The sequence below is a fragment of the Schistocerca americana genome, chromosome 3 (assembly GCF_021461395.2).
Source record: "Schistocerca americana isolate TAMUIC-IGC-003095 chromosome 3, iqSchAmer2.1, whole genome shotgun sequence".
Classification (NCBI taxonomy): Eukaryota; Metazoa; Arthropoda; class Insecta; order Orthoptera; family Acrididae; genus Schistocerca; species Schistocerca americana.
In genome coordinates, this window is record NC_060121.1 from 225,523,454 (window position 1) to 225,550,116 (window position 26,663).

Genomic DNA, 26,663 nt, shown 5'->3' on the forward strand with positions numbered 1-26,663 from the left:
CTTACAAATCTCACACTAGGCCAGCGAAATTTACTGTGTTGGAATCAAGAGAGACTGAAAATATTTTTGGCTTAGATTCATTTGACTTGTTTGGCCTTAGCATCCAAGAAAATGTACTTTCAGTGACTGCTTTAATCCAAAAGACAGTGTAGCTAATTTGCTTAAGGAATTTCTTGACCTTTTTTCTCATGGATTTGGAAAAGCTAATAATTCTGTACCACACATTACCCTGAAAGACAATGCACAGCCTAAGTTTCTCCAGGCTCAAACCATTCCCATTGCTTTATGAGACAAAGTAGCCTGTGAATTAAAAGAATTGCAAGACAATGGTGTGATTGCTCCAATACATGCTAATCGGTGGGCAAGTCCATTGGTTTTGATACCCAAGCCTTCTGGTCACATTCGCATTTGTGTTGACTTCCTACAATCAAATCCACAGACATCAATCGACACTTATCCACTGTTTCGCCCTGAGGTACTTATGGACACGCTCGGTGCAGTCTGTTGCTTCCCTGAGGTAGATATGCATGATTCTTATTTGCAAATACCACTAGATGAAAAATCACAGAAAGTGTTTGTTGTTAATACACACTTAGACCTGATCAAGTATTTGCCCTTTGGCAGTGCCTCCACACCTGCCATTTTCCAACATTACTTGGAACAGCTGACTGCTCAAGTGCCCTTCTGTTCGAATTACCTTGACTATATTGTCATCTCAGGTGGTACACCAGAGGAACACATTGCCAATTTGTGGACTCTTTTTTTGAGTGTTGTCAGATGCAGGACTCAAGTGTCGTCTCGGAAAGTGTGACTTTTTTCAGAGAGAAGCACAGAACTTATATCACGTGATAAACATTCAGGGTGCGCACCCCCTCTGATCTCATTTGCTTGCAATCTGTAACTTATCTGAACAGCAGTCAGTGCTAGGCAAGTTGACATATTACATTTGTTTCATTCCAAACGCTTCACTGATCGCGGCTCCACTGCATCGCTTGCGTCGGAAACACATGCCCTCCATGGGGACCAAAGAATGTCGTGCCGCATTTCAGAAACTCAGAAATGCCCTGCTCAGTGACAGATGTTTAGTACATTTTTATCCTACCAAAGCAGTGATTTTGCAAGTAGATGCTTCCTCTTACGGAATCAGCGTTGTTCTTTTGCACAGAACTGTTGTAAAGACAGATCTATCGCTTTTGCCTCAAAGTTGTTAACTCAAACTCAATGCAATTATTCACAAATTGAAAAAGAAGCTCTTGCTGTTGTATGTGGTTGACAAAATTCCATATCTATCTGTATGGTCGCAAGTTCTATTTAGTGACAGATCACAAGCCTTTGCAGTCCTTGTTTGATACGTCAAAGCTGGTTCACACACATACTGATAAAAACTTGCAACATTTGGCTTTGCTCCTATCTCAGTATCAGTACAAAATTGTGTACAGACCCACGGTACATCATGGCAATGCTGACACCCTTTCTTGCCTTCTGATCGGGCCCGACTATGATTTTGATTCCTTTGACACATCTTGTTGCCAGATCAACACACGGGACTTTCAATTGCTGCAATCTTTTACATTGAATTACAGAAAAAATGCACAGGTCACAGAAGTGGACCCTGATCTGAAGACTTTGTTGCATAACATTTGCACATTTTGACCTCACTCACTGAACAGTATTCAAGTAGTGCACAGATACTTTGCTTGTTGGCATAACCTTTCAGCATAACAAGGTGTGATCTTAGAACAATCTGACAGTGGCCAATCACATGTGCTCATTCCCATAGTCTTGCAAATAGATGTGTTACAACTTCTTCACCAAGGACATTGGGGAACTGCTTACACTAAACAGTTAGCGCGCCAGCACTGTACTTGGCTGGCATGAAAGCCTACACTGAAGAGATGACGCCACGTTGCCGTGCATGCATGGACAACCAATCAGCTCCTCCACAGACATTCTCAGCTTGGCTTAAGACTCAATCCCCATGGCAATGAGTGCACATAGACTTTGCAGGCCCATTTTGGAACACTTTTTGGCTCATGGTGGTAGATTCTTTTACCGAGTTCCAATTTTCAGTGCCTATGAATTCTACCATCTCACATAGTACCATTCAAGTGTCGTCCTCAATTTTTTCCATTGAAGGATTGCCCGAAGTCATTGTTACAGACAACGGTCCTCAGTCCACATAAGATGACTTTGGACAGTTTTGGGAACGAAATGGCATTTGTCATCTAGCAAGTGCTCCATTTCACCCCAAAGTCCACAGGAGAAGCAGAGAGCTTTGTCCACACTTAAACAACAGATGGCCAAGCTTCACATCACCCACACACAGGAACAGGCACTGCAACTCTTTCTTGCTTCCTAGCACTCCCATCCACAAGACGGATCATCACCGGCGGAACTTCTGCTTTGCAGCTGCCGTTGGATGCTGCTTCATTTGCTCCATCCACTGGAGCATCCAGTGCTGCCAATACTTCACAAGTATCACTTTGCACTGCATGATCCTTATTCTTTACAGGATGTTTGGAGAACATTAATGCTGGGAGTGAGGCGAGATCCAGAAATGCATTGGCACATTATACGCATCTAACTGCAGGTCCCGATGGTTTGTAGCACCATCACCAGAATCAAATTCGTGTTTGTCATTTGCCCCGTGATTCTGCTGCTTTTCTTCCCCCAGATTCATGGCCTCACACAACAAGGCAGGCTTCGCAGGCATCCACTTGTGCCACCAAGGCACCTCAAGATAAGCCAATGGACGTTGCACCCTCACTTCAGCCATCGCCACTTTCCAACCCGATGGACATGGACCCGCCATCGTCATCACTCCAGGAAACACCCTCAGGACTGGACATATATCCTAGGCAGTGTTTTTGGGAGGACGTTCCTCTGCTCTCGTGCAAGCCAGATGGCAGGGTATGCCGTCCTCTACATCTATGGCTCCCAGGTCATCTCGATGACCAGCTTCCAGTTTCCTGCCCCCCCCCCCCTCCCCTCCCCACTGTTGTTCACATCTCCAGTACAAAACAACGATGCGGCTTTTCGGGGGGGGCGGGGGAGGGGGGGGGGGGGGGAAATCTGCTGGCGCACGCCTTTGCCAGCGCACTTGCCATGCACCAATAACGCACCCTGAGCAGTGTGTATATAGGTCGCCACCAATGACCGAGCTGCCTCAAATCACACAATCTGTCAACCAGTACCTCAGTACGTCACAGTGTGGGACTCAATTCGCATGGCACCCCAATACATCATACTGTGCTCTGTCTTCCACAGTGATAGTCATCACCTTGTTCCTTAGCTAGCTGTGAGGGAACATTACTCGTTGTATATAGTTGTGACAACACTGACATTAGGCTCACTTAAGGGTTGGGGATGCTCTCCAAGCTTTCCATTGATTATCATTTTTCTCTTAGCACTGTTAACAATACTATGTGAATGCTGTACTTCAAAGAGGAGTGCAGTCATTGGGAGAAGGGAATGACCAAATTTCTAAGTGGCCATTGTACACACCACATTTGATGGGTGACATTTACCATTCGCAGATATGGGCTAAAAAAAACAAGTTTTTCTCAAAAGTAAATTATATTTTAAATAAAACAATGCAAAATCCAGGATGGAATAATAAGAATATTACGAAATGGATAGATCGCTACTAACCGTATAGTGAAGATGCTGAGTCGCAACAAGCAAAACGAAAAAACTGCTACACAAATAAGTTTGCAGACAAAAGTCCTTCTAAAATAGACAATACAACACTACCAACCACACACACACACACACACACACACACACACACACACACAACTCAGACGCACATGACCACTGTCTCAGGCTGCTGAGGCCAGATTGTGAGCAACAGTGTATGATGGGAGAAGCAATCTGCGTGATGGGGGTAAGGAGGAGGCTGGACTGGGAGGGGAACAGGAAAGCAGTGTAGGGGGGGGGGGGGGGGAGGGGGATGATGATGCAGTGTTGCTTTTGGTAGCAGACACGGACATGTTGGAGAAAAAGTAGGGCAGCTAGGTGCAGATGGGAGGTTAGACAGAGGGCGGGGAGGTGAAGGGAACAGAAAAGGAGAGAAGCAAAAAGACAGCTGGTGTGTTGGTGGAATGGGAACATGGAAGGGGACAGATTGGTGAAGGACAGTGACTAACGATGGTTGTGGCCAGGGGTGTTACTGGAACGTAGGACATATTTCAGAAGGAGTTCCTACCTGCACAATTTAGAAAACCTGGAATTGATAGGAAGGATCCAGATGGTGCAGGCATCGTGCACTGTTGCTCGCAGCCTAACCTCGGTGGTCAGAGAAACTGTGTGTGTGTGTGTGTGTGTGTGTGTGTGTGTTTTGCCTATTTCAGAAGAATGCCCTTTGGATGAAAGTTTACTTGTTTAGATGTGTCATTATATTTTAAATAATTCCATATATGCAGAAGTAGAGGATAAACAGTTTAATGTCCAACCAAAATTGTGGTGGTTGGAGATAGAGCACAAGCTCACATTGGAAAAGAATAGGATATGAAATTCGCTATGAACTTTCAAATGAAGCAGGCGATGGTTTGGGAGGTTAAGGGACAAAGCAGCGAGGTCATCAATCCCTTGTTCAAGGATTAGTCCATCTGGAACATGTGACATCAGCCAGAAATTGAGCAAATTGTGATGTAAGAGTGGTACAATGAAAACACTGAAAGGAATATTGATACCACAGATATGAAGTAATCGAATGCAAGGTGAAAGTGTATGGCTCGGTACAGTCTGCTTGTCAGAGAGCACATGAGGGCTAACCAGAGCTCATTTGCAGGCAGAGGTGCCTTCCCTATGTCCAACCTCCAGCCATCTGATGCATAGGTAAGAGAGTAATGGAATAAATAATTCCTTCTAGCCAGGTGGAGAGGAGATCCATAACAATAAAAGTGAAAAGGCAAAAAATGTTGTGAACACCAATAGGACTGATAATAGTAAAATAGGTTGAGAGAAATAATTACGTTGACAGGCGGATGGGCAGAGTCAAATGCATGTCGCAGGAAGGGGAGGGAAGTGGGGGGCCGGGGCATGTGTCTATTCCACAAACATCCCACATCCAATCTGTTACAGTCGATGTGCTAAAATGGAAATAGAACCCACTCTCTCAGAAGAAGCTTAAAAACCAGTTCAACTGTTCTTTTGTCATAAGCTAGTACCAAGGGTAAACAAACCTTAAGGATTTGCCTTTACTGGAGAGCTACACAAAAGAGCACTTTCAAAAAGTAAAATATTGTGGCAGAAAAAAAGGGCATACCATAACTAAACGTAATTAAAAAAAGACCTAAGTCAGTTCATGCCCTGGGATACCCCCTTGACTTGTGACCCAAAGAAAACCAATTGAGCAGCTAATATGACTGAGGTCAGACAGAAGACCATGAATAGTAGATATCACAGGGTGACAAGAGTAACATTGATCAAATCTAGAGACTTCTCATTGAGTCACTAAAAATTACAATGCAGTCAAGGGAGATCTTTTAATAAAATGTAGAGATCTGTTAAGATGTATCAGTTGCACCGTAAAAACATTGCATGTTCCCCATAACATATGTTGTTCCTGACTGGCGTGAGATGTAAAAGCATAGCCTGCCCTATCCATAGTTTTGCCACCAACAGTATAAATGACAGTAGCACCCTAATACTCCTGAAAAATTGAGACACACAGATGATAAAAAATCATGGGGACAACTGAAACTTTAGGCCCTTGAAATAGATTGGTCCTAATTCATGGTCTAGGTACTAACCAAGGAGGTGTAGTTGGGAATACATGGGGAGCAAATTCTAAAGAGGTAGGTAGAGGTCCAGCTGAGGTTGTTGAACACCCTGACGGTTGTGTCAGGGGGTCAACACCTCCCATATGAAAAAAATAATTCAGTAAGTCATATGATTAGGAAATTGCCATATGTTGTTTCCATAAGTAAGCAAGACTTGGTACCATCAGAACAGAAGAGGTAAGATCCCTGCTTTCATGAGGATGATGATGACGATGATGACAATAATAATGATGATGATGATGATGATGATGATGACATGGTAAAAGTAAAACCCTCATAAGGCCTGAATGGCTGGGAGACCATAGGCGACTTTCCTTTGTAAGGTATGAAAGCAATGTATGTTAAGTATACCTGTTAAGTGTAGTTGACTGTGATGCATAGAGCCTACTCCTCTCAAGGAGCACTAAAGGGGCTGCTGAGCTTAATGTCCCCATTTGACGGATGGATCACCATTAACAACGTGGCATGCCCTCACTTCATGAGACACTGCGGACAGGTTTGAAATTGAATCCAGGGCATCTGGCACAAAGACTGGTGATCAGGGACTCCTATCCACCATCACTCTACCGTAAAGTCGAAGAGGAAAATGTCGGCAGCACGCAGAATACCTGGACGGTCACCGATCCAACCGATGGTGCTAAACTTCAGTGATTTGAGGGAAAAAGATGTATTCACCTCAGAATGGTAGTTGGTGATGCAGGTGCATGACAGGAAAGTCTTTAGTGCCTTCTGTGACAAGACAGTTACAGGACTAGTCAGTTAGGCACTAGTGACCAGTCTTACTCCATGATGATGTACTGGGCCCAATAATTTCAAAGCTGAAGGTGCTGCTGAGATATAAACCTGAAAACCCCAGTCTGGTCAGGACAAGATCATGTCCTGGTAAATACAAAGTAGAGTAGCATGAGCCACACTTCAAGAAGTGTGAGAGAGGAAGGAGAGAGTGTTATGTTTTTGCCTGCAGCTAATCTTAATTTGATGAATATGGGCAGTCAAGACAGTATCTTATCAAAGAATAGTCCCAAAGATTGGGATCGCACAATTTTGATTTACTGTGTTACCAAGTAGGCATTTGTGTCAGAATGTACCATGGCACAATGACATATATGCATGACTCACATTTTTGAGGGAGAAATTTGGATGCCATGGGAAAGGAGCTGGTATTCATCCAAGGCTACAGGTTACGAACCATACCAAATGCAAAAGTCATCGACATACAGTATGAGGGTAATCACTGGTCCAACTGTGGTAAGGAAGAGTGTAGTATTCAGCACAGAGCTCTGACGGACACTTCTCTTGAACACCTGGGGACTTGACATATGCATAAACTCTAAGCCAAAATTATCAATGGGATAAAAACTGGCAAATTAAAATTGGCAGGGAGCCTTGAAAGCCCTAGTGATGGAGGGTCGGTGACGTAATCAATGTGCTTTCAAAAATTAATAGAAATGAATGTGCTTAAAATGTCTAAAATGTTTGAAACAAGAGCTAGTTTTCCATGCACCTTGATGTTTATGACATCACATTCCATGTTTCATAAAGTGATATACATCTGCACGTATATTCAATGGTGTACAAGATCTGTTCAAAAAATTCCAGAACTTTGTCCAAAACCCTTTACTACAATAGCCTTTTACATTTGTGCACAGTCTCCTTTGAAATACTCTCCTCCACAATTGATACAGCGCTCCCAATGCCATTTCCACTTCTGGAAGCAGTCTGGATTGTGTGAAGCGCTGTCAGCAAATTTTCTTCTATCTCATCTATTATTGGAAATCTTTGTCCTTTCAACATGCTTTTCGACTTTGGAAAAAAAAAAGTCTGCACGAGCCAGGTCTGGAGAGTACGGAGGATGAGGCAGGCAGTACAGTGATTTTGTTTTTTGTGCAATAGCTATGCAACAACAGAGATGAGTGTGTGGGTGCTTATTGTGACGCAAGAGCCATGAATTGTCTTGTTACATTTTAAGCCGTTTCCTTCTCACATTTTCTTGCAGGTGTCACAGCATGTCCCAACAGTACTAGCGATTAACAGTTTGTTCCTGTGGCATGAATTCATGAAGAACTAATCCTTCAAAGTCAAAGAAAATTATCAGCATGGCAATGACATTTCACCCGACGAGCTTCTTCTGGTGTTGGAGAAATTTTCCTGACTCATTGTGAAGACTGAACCTTGGTCTCAACATCATAGCGATAGAACCCCATCTAATCACCAGTTGTGCTTCTCTAAGAAACATCTTGTTCTCATTTGCAAGATCCAAAAGCTCTTCACAGATCTGAAAGCAACAAGCTGCATTCCAAGATCCTATGTCAGGATTTCATGATATGATTCAACTGAAATGTTACATTCTTCTGCACTCTCTCGGATGTTCAGTCTTCAACTGGCATGCCAAATTTCGTTGATGTTCCCGACATGAGCATCGTCAGTAGATGTCGATGGGCATCCTGAACAAGGATCTTTTTTCACTTCCATCCGGCCATCTTTAAACCATATGAACCATTCATAACACAGAGTATGGCTTAAGAACTCATCACTATAGGCTTCCGAAAAGCGTTTCGTTTGTCTCTGTAAAGGTTTTCTTGAATTTAATGCAAAATTTAATGCAGACATGTTGCTCCTTCTATCTCTACCATTTCAAAATTCGCAAACTGTGCGACACAACATTCCGCTCAATACAGTGCTGAACAATAACTGACAGACATACAACAATGAAACTTCTGGCAGTTACACATTAAACACAGGTATGTGCTGGGAGGCCAACTGCATTTTGCCCCAACATACCACTATTGCTAAATTATGAATGTTCCAGAATTTTTTTAATAGACCTCATATAGACAATGAGGAAGAGTAAGTCTTACATAATGACACTCACTCTTTTCACAAATCCTTCATGATCAACTGCAGAATCAAACTCTCTCTCATGCTTTAAGATAGTGTAAATACAGTCAGATTTCCTAAAACTGTCAGTTAAAAAATGATAAAAAAGGAATGCTAAAATAATTACACAGGAATATGTGGCTGGCTGAGCTTTTACAAGAAACATGGCTGAGCAGGCCAACATTAAAAACTATTCCCCAAAAAGTTAGGGAATGAATCAGAGATTTCACAGAACCTTAAAAGCTGTATCACATTTGTGACATTGTCAATTAAAATAGAGTGCAAATTTGTCTGAATACAAAACACAGCCAGCTAAAATGTGGCATACTATGATCTGTACACCACAAGCACTATACATTGGAGGGTCCACTCACCGGAGCAAGAAGCCATGCATATAGATCTGCGTTCCATGTGAAGACAATTGAGAATGAGCTCATTCCGTCTATGTGGCTGCAAGGAGGTACACAATACCTGAGCTATTGACTTTATTAGACACAGCTTATTGTCTGTCACTTATAGGCACTCTTATTCCCATCTACACATGGTTCCGTACCTCAACAGTGAGGTGATAGCACGCAGGAGGATGGCACACTGAACTATTTTATTATCATGACATGCCTTGCATTCAACCTATTCCTGAAAAATTTAACTTAACCAGAATTTTCACTTGTTAAGAGAGCAAGTAAATTTTGATGGTGCCACACAGTGTCATATGCCTTATATAGCTTGAAAAAGATTGCAATGAGAGACTGTCAATTTGTAAAAGCCTGCTGAGTTATTGTTTATAAACTAACCAGATGGGCAGCTGTGGGTCATCCCTGACAGAAACTACAATGATAGTGGGATAACAGGTCCTGTGATTTTATAGCCTAGCATGGTGATCAGTCTGAGATACTTTCAAGCTGTTTTGAGAGCATGTTGTTGAGGTTAATCAGTTGCCAGTTGCCAATGGACATCGGGTTTTTGCCCGACATTATCCTTCCATTGCAAATGGAAAATATCTTCTAGCCAAATACAGTTCAAGTCCATGAGTAGTTTGAGTACATGAGTCACATTCAGATATTGAATCATGTAATTATGAATCAGATCAGGGCCTGAGTCATATCATATGATGAACTGAAAATCTCAAGCAGTTCTGATTCAGTGAAAAGTTCATTATATAATTCAGTGTTACGGCAAGGGGAAGGGGGGGTGGGGGTGGAGAGGGTCTGGACCTTGTTTTTTATGCATTTGAAAAGAAGCCAGGTAAGAAAAGAATGCTGACACTGTTGCAAAGTGGGTTGTGAGGTGTTCTGCTGGAACTGACACACCTGCAGAAGTACTACCATGAAAAAGAAGACCTGGAACAGCTGTTGATTTTTGGCAGCCTAGTAGCTTGCCCTCACACCTTGGATGAAGGGAGATGTGTTTCCAAGGAGGATATGTAGTGTTCCCAGAATTCCTTCTCACCGTTTTTAATTATCTAGTGAGCATTTGCACAGGACGAATCTGTGAAAGATGTCACTTGAGGCGCTGAAGGGCCTTTGACAGTTCTGAATAGTCGTAGCAAAGTCTTTGGTCCACCATGCTACCAGCTGCTAGTGTAGGGAGCCCACAGAAAGGTAGATAGCATTTCCAGTAGCGAAGGCAATTGTGCTGGAGACACCTCCAACTATCTTGCTAATACAATCTGCCAGAGAAGGGATGAAGGTGATGGGAGAAGAGCCCAGCATGGCTATTGGTATGTCAGCAGTGGCAAGGAATGACAGGACCACCAAAATATGATCACTGTCACAAGTACCATCATATAGCAACCATTTTAATGAAGCCATGAGAGAGGGGAAAGAGATGGCAAAGTCAATAGCCAGAAATGTGGCATGTGCAGCACTAAAGTGGGTAGGGGTTGAGAATACACACGTCAAGACTAGAAAGAAGTTGGTCTCCAGATTTCTGGGAAATGTTCCCTAAAGGGAGCCCAGTCACTGATAGATGCGGGAGGAGGATGCTGCTACTATGATTATCAAGTGTCGAAGACATCCATTCCAAGAAAGCAGAATTATTTATCAGTTCTCTTAGAACAAAATCACACTCCTAGACAACATTAGTTCAATAGATAAAAAATGCTCTAATTCATCTCATTTAGTACATGGGAAGAAACATTAATAGGCCATGGAACACTGAAAAAATTATTTGCAGAACAATGAAATGCAGTATACCACACTGTTATTTGTTTGGTTGGTTTGTTACATGTTCCAAACATTGTTACATATAAAATTTTGTGAAATAATTCAACTGAAAGTCTGTATAAGATAATTCACTTTTAAAAACTGGCACATGCTATCTGCTTACAGATGAATGTATACAGTGGTGTGTGCTGATGGAAATCTGTCAGTTCAAAAAGCACTGTAAATGCCACCATTTGGTTTATGTGAAGAATGTTTTTGGGAAGTGGTATTTCAATGTGAAATTGTTTGTGGAAAGGGATTCTTTTTTACATTAAACAAAGCAATGCCATGGAAATCTTTATAAAGGTTTATATGGTTTGACAGGTGTCAATTTAGGGATAAGTATTGTATGTACTTGGACTACAAGGACCCCTCCACCCACAATTTAAATGCCATTCACACAGTAAGCAATGGTTTGTACTAATAATAGAATAGCAGGTTCAAAATACTCATGTTCCCACAATCACAGGATTTTCTGGATTGCTGATTTTATTGAAAAACTTATTTTGTTAAAAAATCAGCAACGAAGAAATTTTATTTCTATATAAGTTTCAGGCAGGTAGTGCTCTTCTCCGTAAGATTACAATTATAGCATTATTAGTGAGCATAAAAAATAAGCAGGAGTATGCAGCATAGTACTGCAGTCATATGAATTGTAGTACATGTACAAATATCGTATTAAGGATACCACACAAGAAGTGCAGACATCATGCAGATTTTGTGAAGGATTACAAGGAATAGCCATCCACTTAATCTCGTGTCCACAGGAGACCTTCCATGAGTATGTAAGTAAAAGTAAAAATCACTCGTCACACAGACTATTTGAGAAATTGCCTTTCCTCAAACAACTAGTCAGCTATTTTAAGACATTGCTCAGTTATATGAACAGATTGGTCATAAATGATGCAATTGGTTTGTGTAGGAAGTAGAATATAACATTTAGAAGTCAGTGACACTAGTTAAGCATATAGTTCTTTGATCTTCCACAGGATAATATAAATCCCACAATATTCACCAGAGCAACCTGTACTGCTGTACAGGCAATCAACAACAACTAGTGTGTCTGATGAAGCTGTTTTACATCACGGAAATATACTGGTGGGCCAAAATATTATGATCAACTGCTTAACAGCATGCTGGTTCACTTTTCGAACACAATAGAGAAAAACCCCATTTTTACGTTCCCACATTTTACTTTTCCCACTTTTTACATTCAGCTTTGTTGGTCCCAGCAGAAGTTCTATTCTCTCAATACAATGTTTTCCCATCATTAATCATTCTGTGTGATAACATTTCTGACATTTTACGTTTTCTGTGACATTATCACAACCTTTAACATTGGTTTCCATACAGATTGATGCAAAAAGTGCACCATATTCCCACACAAAATCAGCCTTGGAACAAAGGAGAAAACGCAGACAATATGCCAAGTTATTTATCATGTAATGTAGCGTTAGTGCAGTAAGCAAGATTTTCACTGTCAGTATGCTGGGTGATGGCCACCTGTATTATAAGTTTGCAGTTTTCGGAAGGGTGGGAAAGTATGCTGAGTCACTGCCATAATGATAGTGATTATAGTAGCCACCTTCCTTCTGGTCATTGTGTTGTATTATGACAGCTTTAATTTAACTTCATGGTAATTTATACAAATAAACACTGCTTTTGAAGTAGACTGTCTCTACAATGGGCTTTCACGAATCATTGTTACTTCCGTGTGAAATGCACTAATCCTAACTACTGTTTTTAACATATGTTGAACAACATGAAGAAGTGACAGAAAGAGTAGTTTACTCATTTTGCTTGTTGTGTTTCCTAAGCTTACCTGTATTTTACACTTTTCTCCATTTTACACTTTTTTGGGTCAGCCTGTTGAAAAGTGTAAAAAGGGGGTTTTACTGTACATCAGCAATTCAGTGTGGCATGGATTTGACATGTCCTTGGTAGGTTTCAGGGTGTACATGGCACCTGTTGTCTATGGACTGGTCATGCAACTTCTGTAAATTACTAGATGGTGGTTTGTGGGTGCGGAGCACTGCCCGACAGCATCTAAAATCTGATCTGTTAGATTTAGATTGGTCAAATTTTGTGGCCAAGACAGTAACTTTAGCTCACCATCATACTCCTCAAATCTCTAAAGCATGATTCTGGTTTTTTTGATATAGAAAATTAGTTTTTTTGACATAGAAAATTATCCTGCTGAAAGAAACCATCACCTCTGAGGAAGACATCAAGCACAAATTAATGCTGTTGGTCCACAATAACATTAGTGTCAAAGCCTAGGTGAATGTTCCCCGAAGTGAATTCCTGCCCCCACTTGCCTGTGTCTGTATTGCAATGCACACTTCATGCTGCTGTTGGCATGGATGTCAGATTATCTGGAAATGTCCATCAACCTGGTGTAACAAGTAACCTGATTCATCTGACCAGGTGATGCACTTCCATTGATCAACAGTCCAATCTCAGCGACCTTGTACCCACAACAGTTGTAATTGATAATATACTTTGGACATACTTCATATACTAATTTATTCACTCTTTGCAGTATCACAAAAGATACCTGGAAATACTGTAAGATTAGCTTTTCTTACAACTTAAAGAATATTCTGATAATTATGATAAAATGTTTGGCCCAATGCCAGCATAACAACACTGGATACTAAACCATGCAGCTGAATAGACTTCATGAATTCTTGAAACTTGGTCTACTGTACACATTATGACTGAATATAAAGCATCACGTAGAGGCCATCTTCATGACTGTATATTTATAATGCCTTGTATGTAAAGAAAGACATCACACTCTGTCATAACTGTATTTGATTGATTAACCACAGTGTATTTCAGGGAACACTCTCAGCCTTCTGGTTGTATGCAGACATCCCTTTTCCATCCGCTACAACCACTTTGTCAATATCCGGGTTGTAATGTCCAGTATTTCTCATATTTATTTATTCGCATGTGCACGGTTGGTCTCTCTCTCTTCTCTCTCTCTCTCTCTCTCTCTCTCTCTCTCTCTCTCTCTCTCTCTCTCTCTCTCTCTCTCCCTCCCTCCTCTCTCTCTCTCTCTCTCCCTCCCCCCCCCTCCCCCACTCCGCAAGACACACACACACACACACACACACACACACACACACACACACACACACCTTACAGGTCACATTTTTTATGTTTATTTCATTTGATGATTTTTTTTATTTATTTGTTAACTAATTTTAGTGGTGTAATATTTATAAATATGAACATATGCATTTGTATCTAAAAATACAGATGATTTGACCTACCGAACGAAAGTGCTGGCAGGTCAATAGACACACAAACAAACACAAACATACACATGAAATTCAAGCTTTCGCAAAAAACTGTTGCCTCATCAGGAAAGAGGGAAGGAGAGGGAAAGACAAAAGGATGTGGGTTTTAAGGGAGAGGGTAAGGAGTCATTCCAATCCTGGGAGCAGAAAGACTTACCTTAGGGGGAAAAAAGGACAGGTATACACTCGCACACACACACATATCCATCCGCACATACACAGACACAAGCAGACATTTGTAAAGGCAAAGAGTTTGCGCAGAGATGTCAGTCGAGGCGGAAGTACAGAGGCAAAGATGTTGTTGAAAGACAGGTGAGGTATGAGCGGCGGCAAATTGAAATTAGCGGAGATTGAGGCCTGGCGGATAACGAGAAGAGAGGATATACTGAAGGGCAAGTTCCCATCTCCGGAGTTCTGATAGGTTGGTGTTAGTGGGAAGTATCCACATAACCCGGACGGTGTAACACTGTGCCAAGATGTGCTGGCCGTGCACCAAGGCATGTTTAGCCACAGGGTGATCCTCATTACCAACAAACACTGTCCGCCTGTGTCCATTCATGCGAATGGACAGTTTGTTGCTGGTCATTCCCACATAGAAAGCTTCACAGTGTAGGCAGGTTAGTTGGTAAATCACGTGGGTGCTTTCACACGTGGCTCTGCCTTTGATCGTGTACACCTTCCGGGTTACAGGACTGGAGTAGGTGGTGGTGGGAGGGTGCATGGGACAAGTTTTACACCGGGGGTGGTTACAAGGGTAGGAGCCAGAGGGTAGGGAAGGTGGTTTGGGGATTTCATAGGGATGAACTAAGAGGTTACGAGGGTTAGGTGGACGGTGGAAAGACACTCTTGGTGGAGTGGGGAGGATTTCATGAAGGATGGATCTCGTTTCAGGGCAGGATTTGAGGAAGTCGTATCCCTGCTGGAGAGCCACATTCAGAGTCTGATCCAGTCCCAGAAAGTATCCTGTCACAAGTGGGGCACTTTTGGGGTTCTTCTGTGGGAGGTTCTGGGTTTGAGGAGATAAGGAAATGGCTCTGGTTATTTGCTTCTGTACCAGGTCGGGAGGGTAGTTGCGGGATGTGAAAGCTGTTTTCAGGTTGTTGGTGTAATGGTTCAGGGATTCCAGACTGGAGCAGATTCGTTTGCCACGAAGACATAGGCTGTAGGGAAGGGACCGTTTGATGTGGAATGGGTGGCAGCTGTCATAATGGAGGTACTGTTGCTTGTTGGTGGGTTTGATGTGGACGGACGTGTGAAGCTGGCCATTGGACAGGTGGAGGTCAACGTCAAGGAAAGTGGCATGGGATTTGGAGTAGGACCAGGTGAATCTGATGAAACCAAAGGAGTTGAGGTTGGAGAGGAAATGCTGGAGTTCTTCTTCACTGTGAGTCCAGATCATGAAGATTTCATCAATAAATCTGTACCAAACTTTGGGTTGGCAGGCCTGGGTAACCAAGAAGGCTTCCCCTAAGCGACCCATGAATAGGTTGGCGTACGCGTACGAGGGGGCCATCCTGGTGCCCATGGCTGTTCCCTTTAATTGTTGGTATGTCTGGCCTTCGAAAGTGAAGAAGTTGTGGGTCAGGATGAAGGTGGCTAAGGTAATGAGAAAAGAGGTTTTTGGTAGGGTGGCAGGTGATCGGCGTGAAAGGAAGTGCTCCATCGCAGCGAGGCCCTGGACGTGCGGAATATTTACGTATAAGGAAGTGGCATCAATGGTTACAAGGATGGTTTCCGGGGGTAACAGACTGGGTAGGGATTCCAGGCGTTCGAGAAAGTGGTTGGTGTCTTTGATGAAGGATGGGAGACTGCATGTAATGGGTTGAAGGCGTTGATCTACGTAGGCAGAGATACGTTCTGTGGGGGCTTGGTAGCCAGCTACAATGGGACGGCCGGGATGATTGGGTTTGTGAATTTTAGGAAGAAGGTAGAAGGTAGGGGTGCGGGGTGTTGGTGGGGTCAGGAGGTTGATGGAGTCAGGTGAAAGGTTTTGTAGGGGGCCTAAGGTTCTGAGGATTCCTTGAAGCTCCGCCTGGACATCAGGAATGGGATTACCTGTCCCATGCACCCTCCCACCACCACCTACTCCAGTCCTGTAACCTGGAAGGTGTACACAATCAAAGACAGAGCCACGTGTGAAAGCACCCACGTGATTTACCAACTGACCTGCCTACACTGTGAAGCTTTCTATGTGGGAATGACCAGCAACAAACTGTCCATTCACATGAATGGACACAGGCAGACAGTGTTTGTTGGTAATGAGGATCACCCTGTGGCTAAACATGCCTTGGTGCACGGCCAGCGCATCTTGGCACAGTGTTACACCGTCCGGGTTATCTGGATACTTCCCACTAACACCAACCTGTCAGAACTCCGGAGATGGGAACTTGCCCTTCAGTATATCCTCGCTTCTCGTTATCCGCCAGGCCTCAATCTCTGCTAATTTCAATTTTCCGCCGCTCATACCTCACCTGTCTTTCAACAACATCTTTGCCTCTGTACTTCCGCCTCGACTGACATCTCTGCGCAAACTCTTTGCCTTTACAAATGTCTGCTTGTGTCTGTGTATGTGCGGATGGATATGTGTGTGTGTGCGAGTGTATACCTATCCTTTTTTCCCCCTAAGGTAAGTCTTTCCACTCCCGGGATTGGAATGACTCCTTACCCTCTCCCTCAAAACCCACATCCTTTTGTCTTTCCCTCTCCTTCCCTCTTTCCTGATGAGGCAACAGTTTGTTGCGACAGCTTGAATTTCATGTGTATGTTTGTGTTTGTTTGTGTGTCTATCGACCTGCCAGCACTTTCGTTCGGTAAGTCACATCATCTGTGTTTTTAGATATATTTTTCCCACGTGGAATGTTTCCCTCTATTATAAACATATGCATTTGAATATATACACAATGCACAGTTATGAATTTTACATATGTATTTAAAAAGGAAGCATACTAACCCTGGTGTACCATTATATGTCTTGAAGGTGAACTGTGGACCCATCCAGAGACGACGATGGGGTCCAGCATGAGTTACAATTTCAACCTGTGACAACCAGCGTTCATCAGCATCTGTCTCATCGTCACTACTATGGTGAGGAGCTGGGCGTTCAGGAAGTGCCAGTAGTGGATTGTCAGATAGTAGTGGAGGAGACAGCTCAGCAGATAAAGTTGAGCGTAGGAGCACCCACTGAGCTTTTGCGTGGACGCTCAGTTCTATTGGTGTGTCATCACAAACCTTCTCTTTGGGAACTGCTGCAGAATGAAAAAGGCACATCAAATAAGCAACTCTGAATGTATATTACATGTTTTAGGTGTGATATCCTTTTACACTTTTTATTACATGCAACAAGAAGCTATCTGATTTAGAAACACAAATGTGGAACATTAAAAGAGAGGACAGTAAGCAAAATTCTGGAAGATATGATATCTACCAACTATGTATCCAATATTGGCTGTTATCATGAAATAGGGATGTGTAACAAAAGAGTATATGTTCCATTCTGATGTGTGTATGATTACAGTACAAAACAAAAGGCTGTATGATGGCACATAAGTGTAAGAAATGGAAAAATAATGTACTGAATGTCAATTGCAGAGTTATATTGCTATGAGTAAGACAACATAAAACAATGGATATTACCTCTTAACTCAAGAAAGATAAGAAGGAATGCTGGAGAAGTTAAACAGTAGTCATAATAATTAATACCAAGCAAAAGGTGAAAATAATAGTTAAATAAAGGGGTGGGGGGGGGGGGGAGGAAGGGAGGAAATAATGAGGATTCCTTTCCTGCAGATGGCGGGGCAGTAATGCAGACTCCCCAGTGAGATGCCTCTACTACACACTATTTCAAATAAGCTGACCAATCATCATTTATGGAGATGCATCAGTTAGCTCGGGGAATTTGTTTTTGTTAACACTGATTCATGTACTTGATGATTTTCCAGTCACAGACATAACAGAACAACATGCTAAGTTCTGCTTCACACAATGAAAAACACCAACTGACAACCTCCACAGTAACAACTGCCATGCCAATCATCAGGAGCGCAGCAGCCGACATTAGGCAGTGACAACTGCAGCCTCAGACATGGGCAACATTATGACCAATGTGATCATCACCCTCACAGTCCCCACCTGCTCAGCTGCCACCAGACTGGCCTACCACCCACAACTTTGTCAACGGTGCAAAAACTAAGATACCACCGACTGACACCAAGAACATGCACATTCAGCATACAGTATGATCTCACAGCAGTTTGGATCTGCTTGATGACAGACAATTCTATTGGCTCTCCTTCCTCCAACATACCACAAGCATGGAAGATTCTTGCCAAATTCACCAATTGCTTAGGGAGGGATGATATAGTTCTGAAAATTGATCCAGATGTGAAACATATGGAGGCATGAAACTTCCTGGCATATTTAAACTGTGTGCCAGACTGGGACTCAAACCTGAGGTCTTCACCTTCTGTGGGCAAGTGCTCTGCTGACTGAGCTACCTAAACACGACTTACAATCTATCCTAACAGTTTTGTTTCCAGCAGAAACTCACCTTGTACCATACAAACTTCACAGAAGTTCTCCTGCAAAACTTTCAGGACCAGCACTCCCAGGACGAAAGGATATTGTATAGCTACAGCCTGAGAGGGAGGGGGGGGGGGGGGGGGCGAGGGGGCGGGGATGTTTTCATGTTTCCATAATGAACTTTTCACTCTACAGCTGAGTGTGAGGCAGTCCAGTTTCTTGTGGCATTGGCTTTTCTCACAAGACAGCACCAATGGCATCACCCTTAGTGCCCCGTGTGGGCTTGACCCATCATAATCATGTTCATGTTCATTCATTCATCGTGTTTCTTAGATCCTCTCAAGAAGTAGAACCTTCACAGATGTGGAATGAATCAAGATATGCTGCAACAAAAGTCAGGGAAACTGCAAAAAAAACTTAATCTGAGCACTGTAATTGAATAGATAAATAATCTACTCACCAAAGCGGTGGCAAGAGAACACACTTATAAAAAAAAAGGTTTTGCTTATGCAAGCTTTCAGGGCCAGAAGAGTTGAACAAAAAGGAAGGAGGGTGAAGGAAAATGACTGGAGATATTTAGGAAAAGGGGTAGAGTTCAGAAAAGTCACCCAGAACCCCATGTTCTGAACTGAAATAGTATTCCTGTTAGGAGGAATTTGTTTAATTGTGTCATTATTATCGCCAACTGCGATTACTGATATGACTTTACCATGAATACTTTTTTCCTTTCGCTCCAGGGTTGGGCTAAGATTATTGTAATTTTTACGTATTTTGCCGGAATACAGCAAAAATTCTTCGTTATGTCCAAAACTGAGATTAATTTCATGAGTATCACATTGGCAACATAAGAAAAAATGTAGTGAAGCAAAATCTATAACATTTATAAATTGGGGATTGATGATCATTACTATATAATGAAAGTAGAAATGGTAAATTAAACAATTATTATTTAACGAAAGGAGCTTTGTATACAGACATCTGACATCTCATGCATTAATCTCAAAGTTTTTGACATAACAAAGAATTTTTACTGTATTCCAGTCAAATATGTAAAAATTCCAATAATCTTAGCCTGACTCTGGAGCAAGAGAAAAAAGTATTCATAGTAAAGTCACATCAGTAATCGCAATTGGCGATAATGATGGCACAATTAAACAAATTCCTAACAAGAATACAATTTCAGTTCATTTTAACAAAGTGGAAGGAAATAAGAGTCTGACAGAGTAAGATGCTGTCAGAAAGGCTCGCGACTAAAGAACAGAAAAAAAAGACAAGCGCGCATTCTTATAAGAACAAAATACAGATGATAATGCTACACCGCTCTCATTACCCTAGGCATATATATACACTGACTTGCAGTGCAGTTCATTGACTTGACTCAGTGGTTAAATTATATCTTTAACTCTTGATATTTCGATAGGAAAGGAAAATAGTATGTTACAACGTCGGGGGCAGGGCACAATATTACAATGTATTACCATTTGTTCGTAGATTGTCTACCAAAACTGGTAATATTCTGAAGAAAAAGAAACAGTAAGTGATCTAATACACTATAGGCACAGTAAGCAAAAATCTGTTTAAATGCAAAGACAAGCAGTCCTCAATGAACTTAAATGGACTTATAGGATCTGCTGTAAAATTGTGGCTCATACTACATGGGAAAAACAAGTAGGTGTAGAACAGTTTGCATGAGACTGTAAGAACACCACAGAAGCTGAAAACTGCAGAAAACAGATGCTAGCTATGCACAGCATTGTCTGGAAATGCGACACAGTTATGTAGTAGATGTAGAAATACAGTAATATTGGCACAATGGTAGGAACTATAATTGTTTGAAATACTGGAGGTCAGGAAGTACTAAATACAAATGGATTATTTTGTATATTTAGTATTAACAATAATTTACTGCCTGATTGTGAATTCTTCACTGTTTGTGTTTGTACCGTTATGCTCAACAATGTCTTTGTCAGACAGCAGTCTAATAACTTGAAACATAGGTCACAAAAACAAATAATCCGTGAAACAAGTAGCAAATAAATATGAGGCAGCTCCACCATGACACTGTTCACTGCAAATATTAATTCCCTTAATAAAGACTTCCTTGTTTATGTGTAAATTGAACATTTGCACATATTTTGGGACATGGTATCGACAGTACACAACTTATAACTGCTTATTAAATTCAGCAGCTAACGCGACATGTAATACATTAATTTTAATAATAATGTTATCACTCTGTGAAATGTAGAAGCACACAAATTTAACAGTCAACATTAATGTACAATACACACCTGATGCATGTCTTGGTTCTAAACTGTACTCAACAAGGCTGCCATGACAGGCCATGACAAACAGGGAATCTACGGCTCGTTTGTTGGCCTTCCCAGGATTTTCACGAGCTCCAGTGGGAGAAGCAGCAAGCCATGCTCTCGGGGGTGCAAAGCAAGCTGCTACTCTGAGAGGTATCCCATCGTCAGAACTCGCCGAGTGGGTGCGGCGTACCAACGGATTCCGGCCATAACCTTGCTGTTGGTGTTGTTGGTGGTGCTGCGTCTGCTGTGGTCCAATTGGCAATGGAGAAGCAGGTGCAGATGATGGGTGGAGCCCTGATGGCTGCCGTACCTACAGTTTTCATATGTGATTCATTTTATTAATAATTATTTAAATATCAAGTTCATGGAATATTCCATTAGTTCTTGGAGGAATACAGACATATTACAAACCTGAATACACACTATTAATACAAATATCAAGTACCAGTCAAAAGATAACTGTGTTGCTTGATCCTCTAGCATTCTTACAGGATGATAACAACAACAACAACAACAACAACAATACTAATAATCCCCCCCTTCCAAATGGGTACTGCCTTGATGTTGTGGTGGAGCTTGAGTGCTCCAGTGAAGCTGAGAGCAGTGCCAGCTGTGCCACAAACTACTAGCAGGTTCAACCATTCTGGAGAGCTAAGAAGCAGGATTAAGTGTGCCATTCAGGGTAGTCATGCGGTCTGATGTGTCTTGTCTCGTTTTGCACGGCTCCCCCCATCGGTAGTTCGAGTCCTCCCTCGGGTGTGTCCAATGGCCTCAGCAGTTTGGTTCCATAGGCCTTACCACAAATTTCCAATTTCCAGGATTAAGTGCACCCAGCCAAATTAACACAATGGAGCAACAAATTAGAAAGGAAGCTATAGAAGCTCAGTTGTTGACAAGGGTAAAAAGGGCAATGGTTGTTGCCAAGGATACTAGGCATCAATTAACAAGTGGGTTACAGGAACTAAACAAAAAAACTAAGAAGTGGCAGAAACACACAATGCCAGAGATCCACAAAGTCATGAAATGCTACTATATCCCTGGAACCTCAAAAACATGGCTACTAAAAGTGAATGTATCAGCTCTGGAAGCTTGAATATTCAGACTTTTTTGAAGATAACAGTACTACGAGTAGCTTATCCAAGATAACTTATCATCAGAAATCAGGTGTTCATTGGTGTGGAACTTGAAGAAATTTGGAAAATTGATGAAACATGAGTAAACAACCTACTCTGGCACTACAGACATCTTAGAGTCAAAGAAAAATTAGAAAAACTGTGGGCCAAGTGGCATCTAATGCAGAAAGGAGGTAGCTCCAAACTTAGAATATAGTCTGCAGAAAACAACTGGCTCCGCATTAATGACGTCCTTGCAACAGTCGAAATAACAGAAATCAATGAAATTAACCAGCTTTTCTACAATACAGCAGTAACAGGCAATGAAAAGTCCAGAATGGAATAACAATGATACTGAAATAGCAGATTGCTGCTCACAGTATAGAGGAAGTGTTGAGTTGCAGACAAGCACAATGAAAAAGACTGTTAAAATGTAAAAGTTTTTGTACAAAGTCCTCCTTCTGCAGTAGAAAACACACACACATTCACAAAAGTGCAACTCTCTCTCACACAAACTCACTGTCTAAGGGCACTCAGAGCCCCAATGACAGGTCAAGTTCAAAAACCAGAGCAAGAAGCAGCAGTCCAGTTATGTAAAGATTTCTGGAAAAATGAAAAAGACTATAACAAAACTGTTGGGTGGATAAGGAACTTTGAAGTTAAATTTTTTTAAGAACAGACTGCAACAGCTGGAGGTAAATCCTGAAACTGTCACAAAAAGAATGAAGGAAGTCAAGAACTGGACATCTCCTGGCAAAGATCAACTGCACAGCTTCTGGATTAAATGCCTGACTGCTCTGCATATAAAATGGGCAAACTGTTTGATGCAACTTTGTAGACAGGAAGCATCAGTCAATGGCTCACAACTGGAAAAACACAGTTATACAGAAGGACCAAGGTAAGGGGAGACACCCAGAAATTACAGGCCAACAATAGGTTTGTACACTGTGTTCAAGTTGCCGACAGGCATCATAAGCTGATAGAATTCAGGATTTTCTGGAAGAATATGATGTCATACGAGCAGAATAAGAAGGTGACATGTAAGAAAGCAGGGGCACAAATGACCAGCTCCTGAATGATAAAAGGATTAAAAAGAATTGCAAAAGCTGGAAAACAAATCTACTCACAAACTGGATTTAAGTATGAGAAAGCTTTCGACTCACTGCCACACAGTTGACTCAAAGTGCCTGGAAACCACCGGGGACAGTAAAAACATCAGCAAATTCACAGGAGATGTGTTTGAGCCCTGGAAGACAGAAGTATTTGTCAGAAAAGAAAGTTACCAACTAGCTGACACCTTGAGAGGCGTTTCCCAGGGGGAGTCGTTCCCACTACTTTTCATCATCATCCTGATGCTACTGTCAACTATTTAAAATAAAACAAACCTGAGCCATCATAAAATGATAAATTCTCAGAAAATAACCCATCTGCTGCACATAAACAACCTAGAACTGTATGGAAAATCTTAAACTGAAATCAAGTCTCTTGACAGATACACTCCAAATATTCTACAATGAAATCACTTTGGAATTTGGCTCAGACAAGTATACTGCACCGCCACTAAAGAACGGCAAAGTCTCAGAAAGTCAACGCATTGAAATGTTAAAAAGACAAGCTATAAAGTGTCACAAAGCCTAACGACACCTAGTCCATTTGCAGTTAGACATCATTATGCATGGGCCTGTAAAAGGTGTGATCAGGAAAGGGTACACCCAGAGGGCCTGGAAAATTTTGAAAAGTAAATTGAATGGCAGCAATACCATCAAGGCAATCAATACCTCTAATCAGATACACTGCAGGTATCATGAACTGAACACAAGTTAAGTTGGATAATCTGAGAAAAACAAAAATGCCCATGACAATTCACCATGCACTTCGCCTTCTAAATGTGATTGACAGTTTGTACTTGTACAGGTGGTAGAGGACTCTTGCAAGTGGAGCAGACAGTGGAAAAAGAGGAGCATACATTGGGAGAATATGTGAAAGAGAGCCAAGAATCAGCACTCGTTGAAGCCAACAACACAAAGCTTCTGAAAGTGCAGCAAACCAAGAATCAATATCAGGAAGCTACTATCCAATGCCAGGCAGTCAGTTTGTGGAATAAAACACTGTGTGGGCAATTTTTTGAGAAGATCGAAGGCAAAACAGATAAAGGAAAGACCTGGTCACGAATGAGCAATGGAACCATAACAAAGGATACTGAAGGACTGATTTTTGTTGCAAAGGAATAGGAAATCAGAACTATCATCATCAAAGCCAGAAGCGTGAAACCACCAGAAGACCCAAAGTGCAGATCCCGTAAAAAAACAGAGGGAACAAATGACCCTATCTTGACCTGCTGGAGGAAAAAAAAAAATCAGACTTATTACCATATGCCGGTAGCCAGGAACTGGCTGGACACCATTCTTGAAATTTTGCCACTGTAAAGAGTATTCAATTAAGTTTTGAAATTGCTGCAGAGTGATGTCAACTCCTTGCCATGAAATTTCAGCTGCCAACCATTCACCCATCTTCAGGTGAGCGTTTCTCTCTGTGCAGAACACTCATCGAAAGGTAGCTGAATGGTTGTCAGCCAGAATATCGTGGCAAAAATTCAAAGTCGTCCAGCTGCAATCCGGAAACTTCACGGAATACCCATCTGATTTTCGACATTTTTCTATAGCATCACATTTCAAAAGCTTTTATTCTCTTCTTTTCTGAATTGCTTATCATCCACATTTGATTTCCAAGTGAGGACAAACACCTTGAGAAAAGAGTTCCTAACACTTGTATTTATAATCAATGTTAACAAATTCCTCTTTGTCAGAAATGATTTGTTTGCTGTAGCCTGTCTGCATTTTATATCCACTATATTTTGGACATTATCAGTTATTTTTCCAACCAAACAGCAAAACTCATCAACTACTTTTAGTGTCTCATTTCCTAAACTAATCCCCACAGTCACCTGATTTAATTCAACTACATTCCATTACCCTGATTTTACTTTAGTTTACACTCATTTCAAATTTCTTTTCAAGACACTGTCCTTTCCACTCAAGTGCTCTTCCAAGTCATTTGCTGTCTCTGACAGAATAATGCTGTCACTGCCAAATCTCAAAGTTTTTATTTCTTCTTACTAAACTTTAATTGCTTTTCCAAATTACTTCATTTTCTTTACTGCTCGCTCAGTGCACAAACTGAATAATATTAGGGATAAGCTACAGTCCCATCTCTCTCTGTTCTTAACTGTTGTTTGCTTTTCATGTCCTTTATCTCTTACTTAGAACTGTACTATGGTTTTTGTACAAGCTGTATATAAACTTTTGCTCGTGTATTTTACCCCTGCTACCTTCAGAATTTCAAAGAATGTATATTCCAAGTAACATTGTCAACAGCATTCTCTAAATCTACAAATTTTATAAACCTAGGTTTGTCTTTTCAAACAATGGAGAATCCAGAATGGAATGTAACAATATCATGAAAAGCGATGCTGCTACTCATCATATGGCGGAGACGCTGAGTCGCAGATAGGCACAACAAAAAGCCTGTCACAAGCTTTGGGCCAGTATGGCCTTCGCCAAAAATAGATAACACACAAACACACACACACACACACACACACACACACACACACACACACACACACACACCCAACTGCATTTTTATTTTTCATTCTATCCACTAAGATAAGTCGTAGGGTCATTATTGCTTCAAGAGTTCCTGCATTTCTCCAGAACCCAAACTGCTATTCCCTGTGTTTGGTTTCTATAAGTCTTCCACAACCATGACTTATTAAACTAATGGTTCAGTGGCTTAGAAACATGTCAGCATCTGCCTTCTTTGGAACTGGAATTATTACTCTCTTCTTGAAGTCTGAGGGTATTATTTTATCTAAGTCTACATGTGCTATAAATGTACATTTATCTTTCTTTAATTTATTTCTAAGGTAAGTCATAGTGTTAGTACTGTCTCAGGGTATTCCTATGTTTCTCCAGAAACCTTCCACCAGTTTTTCCGTTCTTCTGTGAACAGTTCATGTGAGTAGTTTGTAACCATGACTTACTAACTAGAAGTTCAGTAATAGTCATTCCCGTCAACAACTGCTTTTGGAATTTTTACATTCTTCCTGGTGTCTCATATATCTTACACACCATGTAGAATAGCTTGCATGAATCTCAGTTACTCTGATGGAATGTCATCTACTCCAGGAGCCCTGATTTGACTTAGGTCTTTCAGTATCTGCTCATTGTATCATATCACACATTTGATCCTCATCTACTTCCCCTTCTCTTTCTACAGTATTGTCTTCAATACTGTCTTGGAGCACAGATTGATTTTTTTGAAGCAGAACATCCACTACTTATGCTTCCCCTTCTTTATTTAGTACTGGCTTAGCTCAGATAGCTTACCAGGTGAGCTTTTGATATTCATACATTTCCTTCTCTTTTCTACGAAGGTCTCTTTAATCTTGATTTAGGAGGTACCTGTCTTTCTTCTAGTCACACATGATTCTATAATCTTGCATTTGACTCATATACATTTGAACTTTCTGCCAATCTAACTTTTT

The 26,663-nt window shown here is 41.4% G+C and overlaps 1 protein-coding gene across 2 annotated transcripts in view; it reads right to left on the reverse strand.

Annotated features, from left to right (window-relative positions):
* The window catches only part of LOC124605637 (breast carcinoma-amplified sequence 3 homolog), a 119,911-nt gene that overhangs the window by 22,701 nt on the left and 70,547 nt on the right, over positions 1-26,663 (reverse strand). For both annotated transcript variants that reach the window (XM_047137456.1, XM_047137455.1), the window contains exons 8-9: positions 20,985-21,315; positions 17,126-17,420 (exon numbers count right to left, since the gene is read on the reverse strand). In XM_047137456.1, the coding sequence (XP_046993412.1) occupies positions 17,126-17,420; positions 20,985-21,315 (626 nt within the window). The remainder of the gene's footprint in view (positions 1-17,125; positions 17,421-20,984; positions 21,316-26,663) is intronic.